The sequence below is a fragment of the Pelophylax lessonae genome, assembly GCF_965119305.1.
Source record: "Pelophylax lessonae genome assembly, chromosome: 3".
Classification (NCBI taxonomy): domain Eukaryota; kingdom Metazoa; phylum Chordata; class Amphibia; order Anura; family Ranidae; genus Pelophylax; species Pelophylax lessonae.
This window is the reverse complement of record NC_138770.1, coordinates 654,464,771-654,479,252: the sequence shown is the minus strand read 5'-3', so window position 1 is coordinate 654,479,252 and position 14,482 is coordinate 654,464,771. Positions and strand designations below refer to the sequence as shown.

At 40.3% G+C, this 14,482-nt stretch overlaps 1 protein-coding gene across 1 annotated transcript in view; it reads left to right on the top strand.

The window, feature by feature from the left end:
• Positions 1–14,482, top strand: part of PSME4 (proteasome activator subunit 4) — a 340,163-nt gene that overhangs the window by 263,412 nt on the left and 62,269 nt on the right. The window contains exons 28-29 of the mRNA XM_082250997.1: positions 2,252–2,461; positions 5,285–5,421. Of these exons, the coding sequence (XP_082107123.1) occupies positions 2,252–2,461; positions 5,285–5,421 (347 nt within the window). The remainder of the gene's footprint in view (positions 1–2,251; positions 2,462–5,284; positions 5,422–14,482) is intronic.

Below are 14,482 nucleotides of genomic sequence, written 5' to 3'. Positions count from 1 at the left end.
AATTTTCACAGACTCTTTTTTTTTTTTTTTTTTTAAAAAGTATTGCACTTTCATAGATCTCCACTTGGAAAGCATATAATACCCAGCATTGGAGCAAGAAAAGCAAGTCCTGTGTGCGGACGTCCTTTAGTTGCCCACACCCCTACGCATTTGTTCATTAATTGACGTCATCAGGGGATGTCGCCCCTTCAGAGCGCATGCGCCAATGTCGTCACCGTCTGAAGAGAGAATATCTCCTAAACTGTGCACATTTAGGAGATATTCCTTGTACCTACAGGTAAGCTTTATTATAAGTTTACCTGCAGGTACAAGTGTCCCAATGGTGTTTACTACCGCTTTAGGTGGGCAGTATTCAATCAGTTGAACAAAAGGCAATTACAGTACAGGGAAATCAAAACTGTCAAATTACAAAGGTATCCTCCAATCAAAGAAGACGACATCCTTATGTAGATAAAATGACAACACAGGAAGTCTATTAGAAACAGCATCATCAACATCATAAAAAGGACAACAGACTCAGCGTAGGTGTCAGAGGCACTAAGGCGTATCTGAGGCACTCGAAAGTGCTTATGTAAATGTTCGGATGGAAGCACCATTTACAATAAAATGAGGTCTTTGCAATCATCCCACGATTGTAACCGTATATGGAGCAACTGGAATAGGAAGAGTAGAAAGAAGAGGAAATAAAGAAGGGCAAGTTAGGGTAGACAGAAGGGGCAGGGGGGAAAGAGGGACAGTTCCGTGCCGGGCCACGCGCCCCCCGAGGCAGGCACCACGCCTGTGCTCAGGAGCACATCAGGGACTTCCCTCTATCAGAGAGGACGAAAACCCTCCAATATCCCCAGACCTTCTCATATTTATCATGTCTGTGGAGCCCTGTGAGATTCAGGTCCTCCATTTTGTTTATCTCAACTAACCTCTGCATGTCCTTGATGGTGGGTGACCGGGAGGTTTTCCAATACAACGGAATACAGGACTTTGCTGCGCACAGGACATGTGGAACGATCAATTTTTTTGTATTTTCTCAGCGATATGCTGGACAGTTGCAAAAGAAAGAAGGCTGGAGAGTCTGGAATGGCGTGGTCAGTAAGGTCTCTTAGCAGGGAACCGACAGCGATCCAGAAGTCCCGAATCCTAGGGCACGACCAGAATATGTGGAGAAGGGTACCCCTCTCTTCCTGGCATGGCCAGCACATGTCCGAGGTCCCTGGGAACATCTTGCTCAATAGGAACGGTACCCTGTACCACCTTGTGAGAAGTTTATAGTTAGATTCCTGGAGCTTTCTACAGGTCGGCGTTTTCAGTGCAATAGTGCATAGGTTCAGTTTCTGCGTCGGGGTAAATGTCACTTGAAGGTCCTGTTCCCATTTGGAGAGAAAAGGAGGGGTAAAGTCTTCCTCTGGGGACACCAAGAGACGGTAAGTCTGCGATAACGTGTGGGGCAGGTCCCCTTCCCCGTCACACAGAGTAACTAAATATGTTTTTGATCTCAGATGAAAAGTGCTAACAGGCCAGAGTTGGAGGTTTGTGATTTCAGTCTTCCAGCATTACATTTATTACACTGAGGAAACAAATATTCCCTTTTTCAGATACTTCTTAGGCTTCGTTCACATGGGGTGTACTGTAGTATATGCCTATGCAAGGGCTTTTTTTTTACTTACACGGGCATGCGTAGGTTTTCCATGCAACCCCCTGCAGGCCGTCCCATTGATATCAATTGGGACGCGGCAGCTGCACTGCCCATTTTAACATCCATGTGGGGGTGCACAGCCCTAAACTGAGAGAATTAGTCTTTAAAGGGCCACACAATGTTTACTGGGGGCTACATCTATTTATTTTTAGAAAAAAGATTATAGCACGTCAGTATTTAATATTCTAGAAACAATGGTGACCGGTAACTTTTTCTCCAAAAAAGGAGCACGCATCCGCTCCCACACAGATGTCAAATTGGGAGCAAAGGCTGTGTTTGTGCAGCTGCCGCTCCCCAATGGAAATCAATGGGACTGCCTGCACAGGAATGCACAGAACACCTGTGCATCCCTGCGAGGGTAAACACAGGCATCGCACAGGCGTATGCTGTAGTACATATGAACAAGGCCTTAGTGTAAGTATCTAATCATCAAAAGCATGTGTTGTCCATAGCAACCAGTTTGATGCTACTTCTCTGTTTCTAAAATAGACATCTATCTGTGTGGCAATCCAGACTCCTCTAGCAAATGAAGTCTAAAATGAGAACATTTTGTGTTTGCAGGGTGCCTTGTATTGTTTGCTTGGGAACCACGGTGCCGTGTGCCTAGCAAACCTTCATGACTGGGAATGCATTGTACAGACGTGGCCGGCAATAGTCTCTTCAGGTCTCAGTAAAGCAATGTCTCTAGAAAAACCATCCATTGTACGCCTTTTTGATGATCTGGCTGAGAAGATCCATCGGCAATACGAAACAATTGGGTTGGACTTTTCGGTAAGTTTTTTTACCCCCCTCTTTTAAGTTATGCTCACTGTGACGCTCTCTTGCAGAGTCTTCCTTACCTTTTGAATAGAAATTGCAGTTCATGATTTCATGGCCAGCAGCACATGCTGGTATTATCTGATATCCGATTTCCAGTTACACAAGTGTTCTGTGCAGTGCTGACAAGCTTTAGGCTGGCCATACATTATACAATTTTCTTATTTAATTCCCTTTAGATTTACATTCAAGTATGTAGTGCAAGAGCCTGTCTGATTGCATACAAATTGAAAGTGTGAGTGAAATGCTGAATAGGCGGCCATTTTACCTGGCTTGTTTAGGAGTGTAACGAGACCCTTGCTTGTTCACTTCCGCTCTCCCGACACTCCTCTGTTTCTAGTGAGTCAGCTTGCAGATCGCAACGTCTGATGGTTCGGTCAACCAAGGCTCCGGGATCCGAACTACAGCTATGTGCCGTTCGGAATCCATTAGAACAAACACCAAGCAGGCTGTATGTAAGTTCAAACAGGAAGACAATTTATTGGAAGCACACAGCACACTTTTATACAGAATTTGGAACATCCTGCCCCCAACAACCGCTTTCCCATTGGTCAATTGCACAGTACATGCCTTTCTCCTTCAGGTCCTCCTTAGCCATGCAAATGAGGACTCGAAAATGAGTCAGCAGGGATTGGTCAGATAGCTTGAGTAGAAGGACTGTTATTTGTAATGAGACAGAAGCCCCCAGGGGACCATCAATGTACACAATAGCCAGACACAGAACAATGGTTCCATAACGAGCCCCCAATACACATTACTCTGAGTGTCAATGCATCCCTTAGCAGACAACAGGTGAGTTCATTAGCACACCCAACAATAGGTGAATGGAAAGCCACCTCAGACAAAAGCAAAATTGTTAGTCAGTCTCCTCATTGAACTTCCTGGAATGACCATATTAGGAGTTGTACTTCCTGGTCAGAGACCTCATGGCAAATGGGAACAAATCTCAATATTTCTACATGGAGACCTGGCTGACAAATATGAAGCAATCCAAACCATCACCCATCTGTCCTTAAATTCCAGTGACGGTGAACACCGTAACAAGGAGCAAAGTATCTTTCAGCAGATCTGCTACTAAACTACCCAGGACCAAAGACTGTATATACCTCACTCAGTCCAGTGTACACTATTCTGCTATTCTTTATGTCCTGGTGAAGGGGGTGATTTTTGGCCACCAGAAACACGATGGCTCTAGAATAAAACAGTTTTTTTACTTATGGTTCATTGACAGACACAGCTTATTTTTCTTCTTGACCATAGGGTTTATAGCGCCACCTACAGTAGTAGTATACTAGGCAGAAAAGAAACTTGGCAGCCCTAAATAGTATAAACCCCCTCTCTGCTATAGGCAAACCAGTTATTTCTGACTAGTGTTTCAGGAGTAAGGACCTAGTTGCCCATGGGACCTGTAGTCCTGTAGCCTCTTTTTTTTTTACCCTTTTTTCTTCCTTTTTGTTTTGGTTTTTGTGTGCCCCACCCCTCATTGGGACATTGCTTTGGGACGTCCCTATGTTCAAAAATAGAAGAGAGCTGTGTTCATCAATGAACATTAGAGAAAACTGGATATTTTGTTACCGCAAAATCCTTTTCTCTTCCGTTCATCGACAGACTCCACTCCATATTCATTACCATAGGGTTATGCTGCCCTCTACATAAGTAGGACTAGGCAGACAACACAAAAGCTTGGCTACACCCTGTGGGCCATCCTCAGCTGGCATAATTCCCTTCTCTGCTTAGAGATACTGGCTTTGGGTACCCCTGGTCTTGGTACCTGCCGGTGCACTGTCCCCCCTGTCCCTCTTTCGCCCTCGGGTATGTTATGGGGTGGGTGGCCTTTTTGGATCAATTGGATCAGTGGTTTCAGAGTTTATCCTTCTGTTACTGCTTGTTACAAGACTGAGTATCTCTAAGAAAAGAGAGGGGGACAAGAGTACAAATATCCTATTTTCTCAAGTTCATTGATGGACACAGCACCCACCCCTCTTGGTTTTTTTTGCTGGTACTGCTTGTTACTAACTGGTTTGCCTATAGGAAAGAGGGGGTTTATACTAATGATGCACCGAAAATTATTGGCTCAAAATGGGGTTTTCAGCTTTGTACCGAAAAAAAAAGTGTTGCTAATGGCTGCGGAAAACGCCTGCATGATTTTACCGTGCTTATGGTGTGTTTTTCATAGGTCATGCAACTCAAAAAAACACAACACAGGTGCATTTTTGATTTGTCGTTGCTGCATTTTCAACAGGGTCTTTTAAGGGCCCTTTCACAACTGCTCTGTAGCTAAACTGCAGTAAAAACGCATATCCGTTTCACTGTGATTTGCTGTATTTAAGATTTTGGGTTGCCTGCACCAGTGAAAAATGGTTTTCAGATTTTCTGTTTCGGCACCAGAAACCTCTAGTTTATACCAGCTGGGACTGCCAATAGGCCATGCTGAGTTTTTCTGCCTAGTGTCCTACTCCTGTAAGTGGTGCTATAAACCCTATGCTATGGTCAAGAATTGAAGAGAGCCATGTCCCTCAATGAACTCTGAGAAAGGGATTTCATAGCGAGTAACAACAAATCCTGTTTTCCTTTTTTGGAATAATTTGTCAGGACAATCAGCTTCTGGTGCTTCAAATTAGAATTTTCAAAAACCCGACCATGTCACGGTTGAAGATAAAGCAACTGGTTCACTTAGAATCTTCTTTTTCTTGCTGCCTATGTAAAACCTGGGCTCACTTTTAAGTTTTGGGGTTAAGGTTGAATTGGAATGCCATTGATGTGTGTGATTTGTTACAGGTTCCAGAAAGTTGTATCCAGATTGCTGTACTGCTGCAGAAGTCACCCACTCCTGCTCTTGGTGTGGAGTTGCCTAATCCAGATCAGCTGAGTCTGGCACTTCAAAGACAGAAAGAGAAGAATGCAGAGTCTTTACGGTATGGCCAGGGGTATTTGTTAAAGGCAGCAGCTTTCCTGTTTAGAATATACTTGATTCCTTTGTGTGAAGATTGTATAGTATGTATGGTGGATGTCCTCCTAACAGTCAGTTTCTCTCTCTCTTCTGATTTACACTGTATTGTCAAAAGTATTAGGACACCTGCCTGAATTTTAATGGCATCCCAGTCTTAGTCCATAGGGCTCAATATTGAGCTGGCCCACCCTTTGCAGCTATAACAGCTTCAACTCTTCTAGGAAGGCTGTCCACAAGGTTTAGGTACTTGTCTCTGGGAATTCTTGACCATTTTCCAGAAGCGCATTTGTGAGGTCAGGCACTGATATGGACGAGAAGGCCTGGGTCGCAGTCTCCATTCTAATTCCTCCCAAAGGTGTTCTGTCAGGTTAGGGCTGGGCGATTTTGCCTAAAAAAAAAAAATCTTCGATTTTTAAAGAAAAATTAGTTTCCATTAGATTTTTTGTTCCATGCACTTAAAAAATGACTGCAGACAACATATATAGTGTCAAAAGTGCAACTTTATTGCTATGATTGTCATCAAGAGTTAAAAGGAGGAGAGCTCACACCTGTGTGGAGGACTGAGGAGAAGCGCTGTACAGGTGTGGCTAGTCTCTAGCCACACCTGTACAGGTATAACCCCGCCTCCCCTCAGACGCACCGCCCGCTTCCTCTCCCGGGAGCTGACGTCACATCCAGGCCTGGCGGTGGCCGCTGATTGGCTCCTTCCTCGTAGACTCTGAGCAGAGATGGCAGCGGCGGTGGTCCGGTTACTGGGGAGTTCTCGGAGTGTTGTGGCCGGTTCCCGGGCCTGGCTGTGCGGTGTGCAGCGGACTAGGAGCTGGCTGGAGCCCAGGGCGGCCCGTCTGTACAGGTAAGTGTCCCGCATGCAGGCCATGGGGTCCCCTGAGTGACCTCTAGTGTGTGTGTACTGTCGGTTACGCGGGGCGGGGGCTGGCTCATATCGCGCTATGGTAACGCACAAGGACAAAATGCGGAAAAGTCAGAAACTATTGTGGCAAAAAACTCGAGTTTGCAAAATAAAAATAGTTTTACACTACAAATTCGATAAATCGATTTTTTGCCCAGCCCTATGTCAGGTTGAGGCTAGGACTCTGTGCAGGGCAGTCAAGTTCCTCCTCTCCAAACTCGCTCATCCATCTCTTTATGGACCTGGCTTTGCGCGCTGGTGTGCAGCCATTTTTGAACAGGAAGGGGCCATCCCCAAACTGTTCCCACAAAGTTGGGAACATGAAATTGTCCAAAATGTCTTGGTATACTGATGCCTTAGGAGTTCCCTTCACTGGAACTAAGGGGCCAAGTCCAACCCCTGAAAAACAACCCCACACCATAATCCCCCCTTCCCCCCCCCCCTCCAAAAAATCATTTGGACCAGTACACAAAGCAAGGTCCATAAAGACATGGATGACCGAGTTTGGGGTGGGGGAACTTGACTGGCCTGCACAGTGTCCAACCCAATAGAACATCTTTGGGATGAATTTGAGCGGAGACTGCGAGCCAGGCCTTCTCGTCCAAGATCCGTGCCTGATGTCACAAATGCGCTACTAGAAGAATGGTCAAACATTTCCATAGCCACACTCCTAAACCTTGTGGACACCCTTCCCAGAAGGATTGAAGCCACAAAGGGTGGGCCAACCCAATATTGATCCTTGCGGACTAAGACTGATTGCTACTAAATGTCATGTGTGTGTAAAGGCAGGCGTCCCAATACTTTTGACAATATAGTGTACGTCTCTGTAAGAATATTTAATAATAAATATCTTGCGCTCATACTATGTCAGAATATTTATACTGCTCTGAATATAGCAGTGTCTATGGTTAATAAGCAAAGATCTGTGAAAAAGGAGAGTCTTCACCTATTGCCATAAATCAATGTCGAGAATTATTTTTAATTGATTAATTTCTTTTTAAAAGCATATACCAATCTTAGTGAGTACAGTCTACAGTGTGGAATATATATAAAAATATTTATTCTCAAGACATGCAAACACAATATATGATCAAACAAGAAGTGACACAAAAAGATAACTCTACAAAAAAAATACTAACTTCAAATAATCAATGCAATGTGATGTTTAGCTCAATAATGAAAGTGAAAGTAAAACAAAGTGAAACTAAAACAAAGTGAAAGTGAAACCAAAGTAAAAGCAAGATTACCATTTCTTCCCAGGTATAGTATAAGCCATAAATTAATGTTCTATATAAACAGACTACAATGGTCTGCGAATCACATAGCCCAAAGTCATTCCACTGCAGAAGGAATGAGAATAAGCCATGCAAAACGGAAGACTTAAAATTGCAAATAATGCACTGAATCTGATATTAATAAAAATGTATAAAAACAAAAATCAGCTTTTTAGAGAAAAATATACCATGGCTTATACGGCTGGGATTGTAATCTCATTACCCTTAAATATGCAATATAAAACCTATAAGGAAAGAATAAACAATTGTTGAATAAAATCAAATAATACAGCAAGGCATAATTACCACACTTAAGATGGTGTTACCAGAGTCCTAAGATGGATGCCAGTGAGGGAGGAGTTTCCTCCAAGTTTCAGATGAATGATGTGGATCAGGGAGTATGTCTGGATGAGTCTATTGAAAAATGTAATAGCGTGTGTGGTGTAAGTGTGAGGTGTGTTGTCAGTAGTGTAAAGTGTTGTGTGTCCCCTCTCTCATCTGGGTTGGTCTTTTATATGGTAAGAACAAAGAGCTATAAAAATTACCATAAGTAAAACCCAGAGGGATGAAACATTATCCCAATTGGTCGGGATATTCTATACCTAAACTAGTGAGGTCATTGACACACCCCTTTTAATAATTAACCCCATACTTGGTCTAATAAAATTAAGGATGATTCCTCTATATGTAAGATTAATCATATAACACAACATAAAACTTTGTCCAGACTACCAGTACATACATAAATGTCCACCTGTATTTCCATCATTCATCTTGGCAAGTAATGCCATTTCAATAATTATATTATTTAACACAATATAATATTTTTATATTGGAATATCTCAAATTATCTCAAGACTGCACCTGGTATTTCGCCTCCAGAGGGCAGTATCGTACCGTTCATTAGATTTTGTATTTAACATAATTTGAAACAATTACCATTATGTTATCTGATGACCTACTGACCTGTCGGCTAGTAAGAAGCAATTACTTATTTGACTATGCCATAGGGCTGTCAGAAATAGTCTAGTTTGGTATATTTACGACACCTTGAGCACTTAGACTAGACTTCTCTGAAATGAGGTAACTAGTGACGAGATACATATGTCCTTACACTTATTAGAAAAAGAATTCTAAGTAAGATTATTACAATGAGAATATAAACCCAAAATGTGATATAACATTCCTAAATATATATGTATATGTCTTACATAATATAATGATATAATTATAGCTAATATCTTCTCACATATAATAATGTATCTATGAAAACTTATATGGTTCATCTTTAAATGTATGCTGAAAAACACTGAGCCATTGTCTATTGTTAAATACTTATAGACAGACTGACACTACCATCCCCTTAACATCTGTTATCTGATAGAAATGTCAATGTATAAGCTTATTTATGACAAAAGAAAATATAAATGTCTGCTGAAAGTATAGGACCCTATTGTTGAAATTCTATGCTCTCTTGTAAGCTTGTACGAGACATTTTGTTTAACAAGTATATATGAACTTTGTTTCACCTTAAAAACTAGATGGACGCCATCCTGTTCAGAATCTCTTATATGCATAATATGAAATATACATGGCTTTTAAAATCATTTTTTTTTTACCTATTATTATTTTAATCAACCCCCAATAACCCCGACATATCCCCCCCATTTCTTCCCAGTAGACAAGTGAGCAACTTAGGCCTATCTGGAAAGAAAGCTTTTTAAGGAGTAGTAAAAGAAGAAAAAAAAAATGTCTTGTTCTCTTTTTGTAAGAGAATAGTTCATATTGGGAATTGTGCATAACTTTTAAGTAAAGTGGTAAAAATGAGAAAAAAAAATCAGTTCCAAATGTCAGTTCGTAGCGACTTTGCTGGTGTTAGCTATGTCACAAAATGTTCCTTGTTAGTCTCTTTAAATTCTGATCTCCTAGTAAAGAAACTCAAATGTTCCTTGAAATCTGCATCTCCAGCTTGCAAAGTGTTAATGGAGACAGAAATTAACTGCTGCAATGGCATTAGCAACTACCATTCAAAGCGCAGTAAAACAATGTTGGCAATCAGGAATCAGAGAAATCTGTTTGGACGTTCAACCTTGGATGTTGGTTGGATAATGAATGGTTTCAGCATGGCCTAGAGTGTCATACACCTAGACTGAGGTTTGCTCACATGTGAAATGCACCATTCTCACATCTCCTTCAACTGAAAACAGGAGGTAATGTGATTCCTCTTAAAGGATTTCCTCTGATCAAATGCACAAAGATCTGTTGAAATAAATCTTCCTCTCCGTCAACAAGAATCTGGGGCGTCTCGCAGCTTGATTCCTGAAGAGGGACCCAATTCAATGAGGTGTTCCATCCAGAGCTGGGCTTTAAGGAGAGATGACTCATCCGATCGCGGTGTCTTTGGCAAACATCATCATCTGTACCAATCAACGACCTGGCATGGAAGGTTAATCTCTTCCTATTTGATGAAACATATAGTATGAATATACATTCTTATCAATTGACATTTCAATGCGATGTTGGTACCCTAAACTTTCTCAGAGTTCTCCTTTAATCCACCGTGCGATCAGTCCTTTATATGACCACCAGGGAAGGTGAGACTATATATGCAACCTTTCCTAGGGCGACTGACTTCTGGGGCTTACTAACCTGGGATGTATTTATCGCCATGGATACTATACATTGGACAATAATACAATAATCTAATATTTTGTTATAATTTTTACCTACTACTTAGGAAAAAAAATATATAATATCTCCCCCTTTGGGGCATCAATGCAATTTATTGTAGGCAACAAAACTACCTGGCATTGAGGATTCCTTCTTGGTTACCGTATACAACCTTTAACCTCTTGACTGCATTACGTCATTAGGGTTTGATCCTCCTTGATATCACCGTCATTGGCGATTTTTTTGAAATGTACCCGCTTTAAGCGACCTGTTTGAGTCAGAGGGATGAAGTGACCACTGAAAAATAGGAGGGTAGTTAGTATCTAACAACCAAGATCCCCCCCTGACAGGGATTTCAGGATCCTCAATGCTGTGACCTGGGATAAAAGGGTGTTAGAACCTCTGCATCCTATGCCTCTATTCAGTGTATCCCTTTGATTCCTGCCACTTGGGCATTAAAGGATTTTGTGGCCCTTGGCTGGCCACAGGATTTGTTCCTAAAAAGGAATGGTGTTAGTTCTGGGCTGCAGTGCCCTGAGTGAACCAAGTGATCAGCCGATCCAACTTGGCTTCTACTCTGCTGAAAACTTTACAGAGTTGAATTATTGGCTCCGCCTCCTGCGGTGCCTGTGTCTCTCGGGTTCAGACATATGGGACAGATCCCCATCAGAACCAGTTACGCGGTTCTGGTGTGAGGTCTGGGCCTTAATGTCACTTGAACTTCCCGAGGATTTTGGGGAACCCTAAGATGGGGCAATCCCTATTTATTTGCGGGTGTCTCCCCCTTGTTAATGGGATGTCCAGTGTCCTCCTTAAGGTATTCGGTGTTCCCCTTGGGGCCTAGGTGGCACATCTTGCTCCTTTGCCAAACTTATTATTATGTACAGTACATGGGCAATGCATCAAAGCACAGGGATTTAAATTCCAGATGGTTGTACTCAGCTCCTTCATTGAAGGGTGTTAGGCACTTTTGAGTACAGCAAAAAAAAAATTCAATGGGGCTTTGGTGCTGTGTACACTTTAAATTGTAGATAACAGCTCTAGCAGCAGTGAGATTTTGTATGGGCTGACTTTTAAATTACATCCTGCAGGCACAACACAAAAAGCTGTTTTCATAGGCCTCAGGGTAATCAATAATGTCTTTTTAAATTCTGGAGGTGTATGGTGTCTTTTTAGGGGTGCTAGTCTTTTTGCAGTGACCTGATATGACTCATACCTATTTATGCATGGCTGCCCAGTTTCTGCCCTCCCTATATTAGGAATATGGCTGGGGTAGGACATGGACTCTATGCCTGACTCCCCCCTTTGTCTGGGTCATAACCAACAGACTGGGAATCATATCTGGGTCTATGAATAATTATTTCATATTTATAATGCAAGACTAATTAAGCATTACCCTTATGCATGTACACCATGACCGTTTGGAACTCTGCTATGTATTTACTGATGAGTTCCTGTCATGAATTGAACTGTTACATTTTTATTTATTTTTATTTTTTCAAAATTTTCCACTGCTGATTACTCGGCAACTTTTTGCTAGAAAACATTTTTCCTTGCTTAAAACTTCCTAATTATTGCATTAATCATTTATATTTCACTTTCAAATGGTTACTTTCATTACAGCTTACTTGATAAAACTTCTGCCACAGTTCTACTTTATTTTGCAGTTTCACGCTACATTCTCTTAACTTATGTGTCCCAATAGAGGTTACTTTCACCTGCTCAAGGAGGTTCCTAATCTCATTCTCTCATTTATTTGGAGTTGAGATTGAAACTTTACTAAACTCCTTTTTGCTGAGCCTTCTGGTGCAGTTCCTCACAAAGATACAGTAAGATTAGCCATGACCAAAAAGTATGTGATTACACTTCCTGATGTCTTTGGTGTTAGATAAGCTTATTGGTGAGTTCATACATACAGGTTGTCCTCTACCCATGTCAGATGCCCATTATTGGCCCGACGTTCTGAGGATTTTGATATATGACTCTAACCAGCATTTACATATTCCACCATTTCAGACTCAGAGAGGTGTTTCCACACATTTATGATCTGTGCCAAATCTACTGGGGTTGTGGCATTACCACTAGGGACTCACACCTTGCCAGAGTTGGCAGCGTGAACATTACCTGCTGTAGACATTTTTAAAGGCATTTCTATCACATTACAATTAATAAAAAAAAATTCAAAAAAAAAAAATTTTTTTTTTTTTTCAAAGTTATTGATTATGTCATCTGATCAATATTTATGATTGGCATATGTAAGAAATCAATAATTATCTCGCTGGGGCCTCCATTATATGTAAGAATATTTAATAATAAATATCTTGCGCTCATACTATGTCAGAATATTTATACTGCTCTGAATATAGCAGTGTCTATGGTTAATAAGCAAAGATCTGTGAAAAAGGAGAGTCTTCACCTATTGCCATAAATCAATGTCGAGAATTCTTTTTAATTGATTAATTTCTTTTTAAAAGCATATACCAATCTTAGTGAGTACAGTCTACAGTGTGGAATATATATAAAAATATTTATTCTCAAGACATGCAAACACAATATATGATCAAACAAGAAGTGACACAAAAAGATAACTCTACAAAAAAAATACTAACTTCAAATAATCAATGCAATGTGATGTTTAGCTCAATAATGAAAGTGAAAGTAAAACAAAGTGAAACTAAAACAAAGTGAAAGTGAAACCAAAGTAAAAGCAAGATTACCATTTCTTCCCAGGTATAGTATAAGCCATAAATTAATGTTCTATATAAACAGACTACAATGGTCTGCGAATCACATAGCCCAAAGTCATTCCACTGCAGAAGGAATGAGAATAAGCCATGCAAAACGGAAGACTTAAAATTGCAAATAATGCACTGAATCTGATATTAATAAAAATGTATAAAAACAAAAATCAGCTTTTTAGAGAAAAATATACCATGGCTTATACGGCTGGGATTGTAATCTCATTACCCTTAAATATGCAATATAAAACATATAAGGAAAGAATAAACAATTGTTGAATAAAATCAAATAATACAGCAAGGCATAATTACCACACTTAAGATGGTGTTACCAGAGTCCTAAGATGGATGCCAGTGAGGGAGGAGTTTCCTCCAAGTTTCAGATGAATGATGTGGATCAGGGAGTATGTCTGGATGAGTCTATTGAAAAATGTAATAGCGTGTGTGGTGTAAGTGTGAGGTGTGTTGTCAGTAGTGTAAAGTGTTGTGTGTCCCCTCTCTCATCTGGGTTGGTCTTTTATATGGTAAGAACAAAGAGCTATAAAAATTACCATAAGTAAAACCCAGAGGGATGAAACATTATCCCAATTGGTCGGGATATTCTATACCTAAACTAGTGAGGTCATTGACACACCCCTTTTAATAATTAACCCCATACTTGGTCTAATAAAATTAAGGATGATTCCTCTATATGTAAGATTAATCATATAACACAACATAAAACTTTGTCCAGACTACCAGTACATACATAAATGTCCACCTGTATTTCCATCATTCATCTTGGCAAGTAATGCCATTTCAATAATTATATTATTTAACACAATATAATATTTTTATATTGGAATATCTCAAATTATCTCAAGACTGCACCTGGTATTTCGCCTCCAGAGGGCAGTATCGTACCGTTCATTAGATTTTGTATTTAACATAATTTGAAACAATTACCATTATGTTATCTGATGACCTACTGACCTGTCGGCTAGTAAGAAGCAATTACTTATTTGACTATGCCATAGGGCTGTCAGAAATAGTCTAGTTTGGTATATTTACGACACCTTGAGCGCTTAGACTAGACTTCTCTGAAATGAGGTAACTAGTGACGAGATACATATGTCCTTACACTTATTAGAAAAAGAATTCTAAGTAAGATTATTACAATGAGAATATAAACCCAAAATGTGATATAACATTCCTAAATATATATGTATATGTCTTACATAATATAATGATATAATTATAGCTAATATCTTCTCACATATAATAATGTATCTATGAAAACTTATATGGTTCATCTTTAAATGTATGCTGAAAAACACTGAGCCATTGTCTATTGTTAAATACTTATAGACAGACTGACACTACCATCCCCTTAACATCTGTTATCTGATAGAGATGTCAATGTATAAGCTTATTTATGACAAAAGAAAATATAAA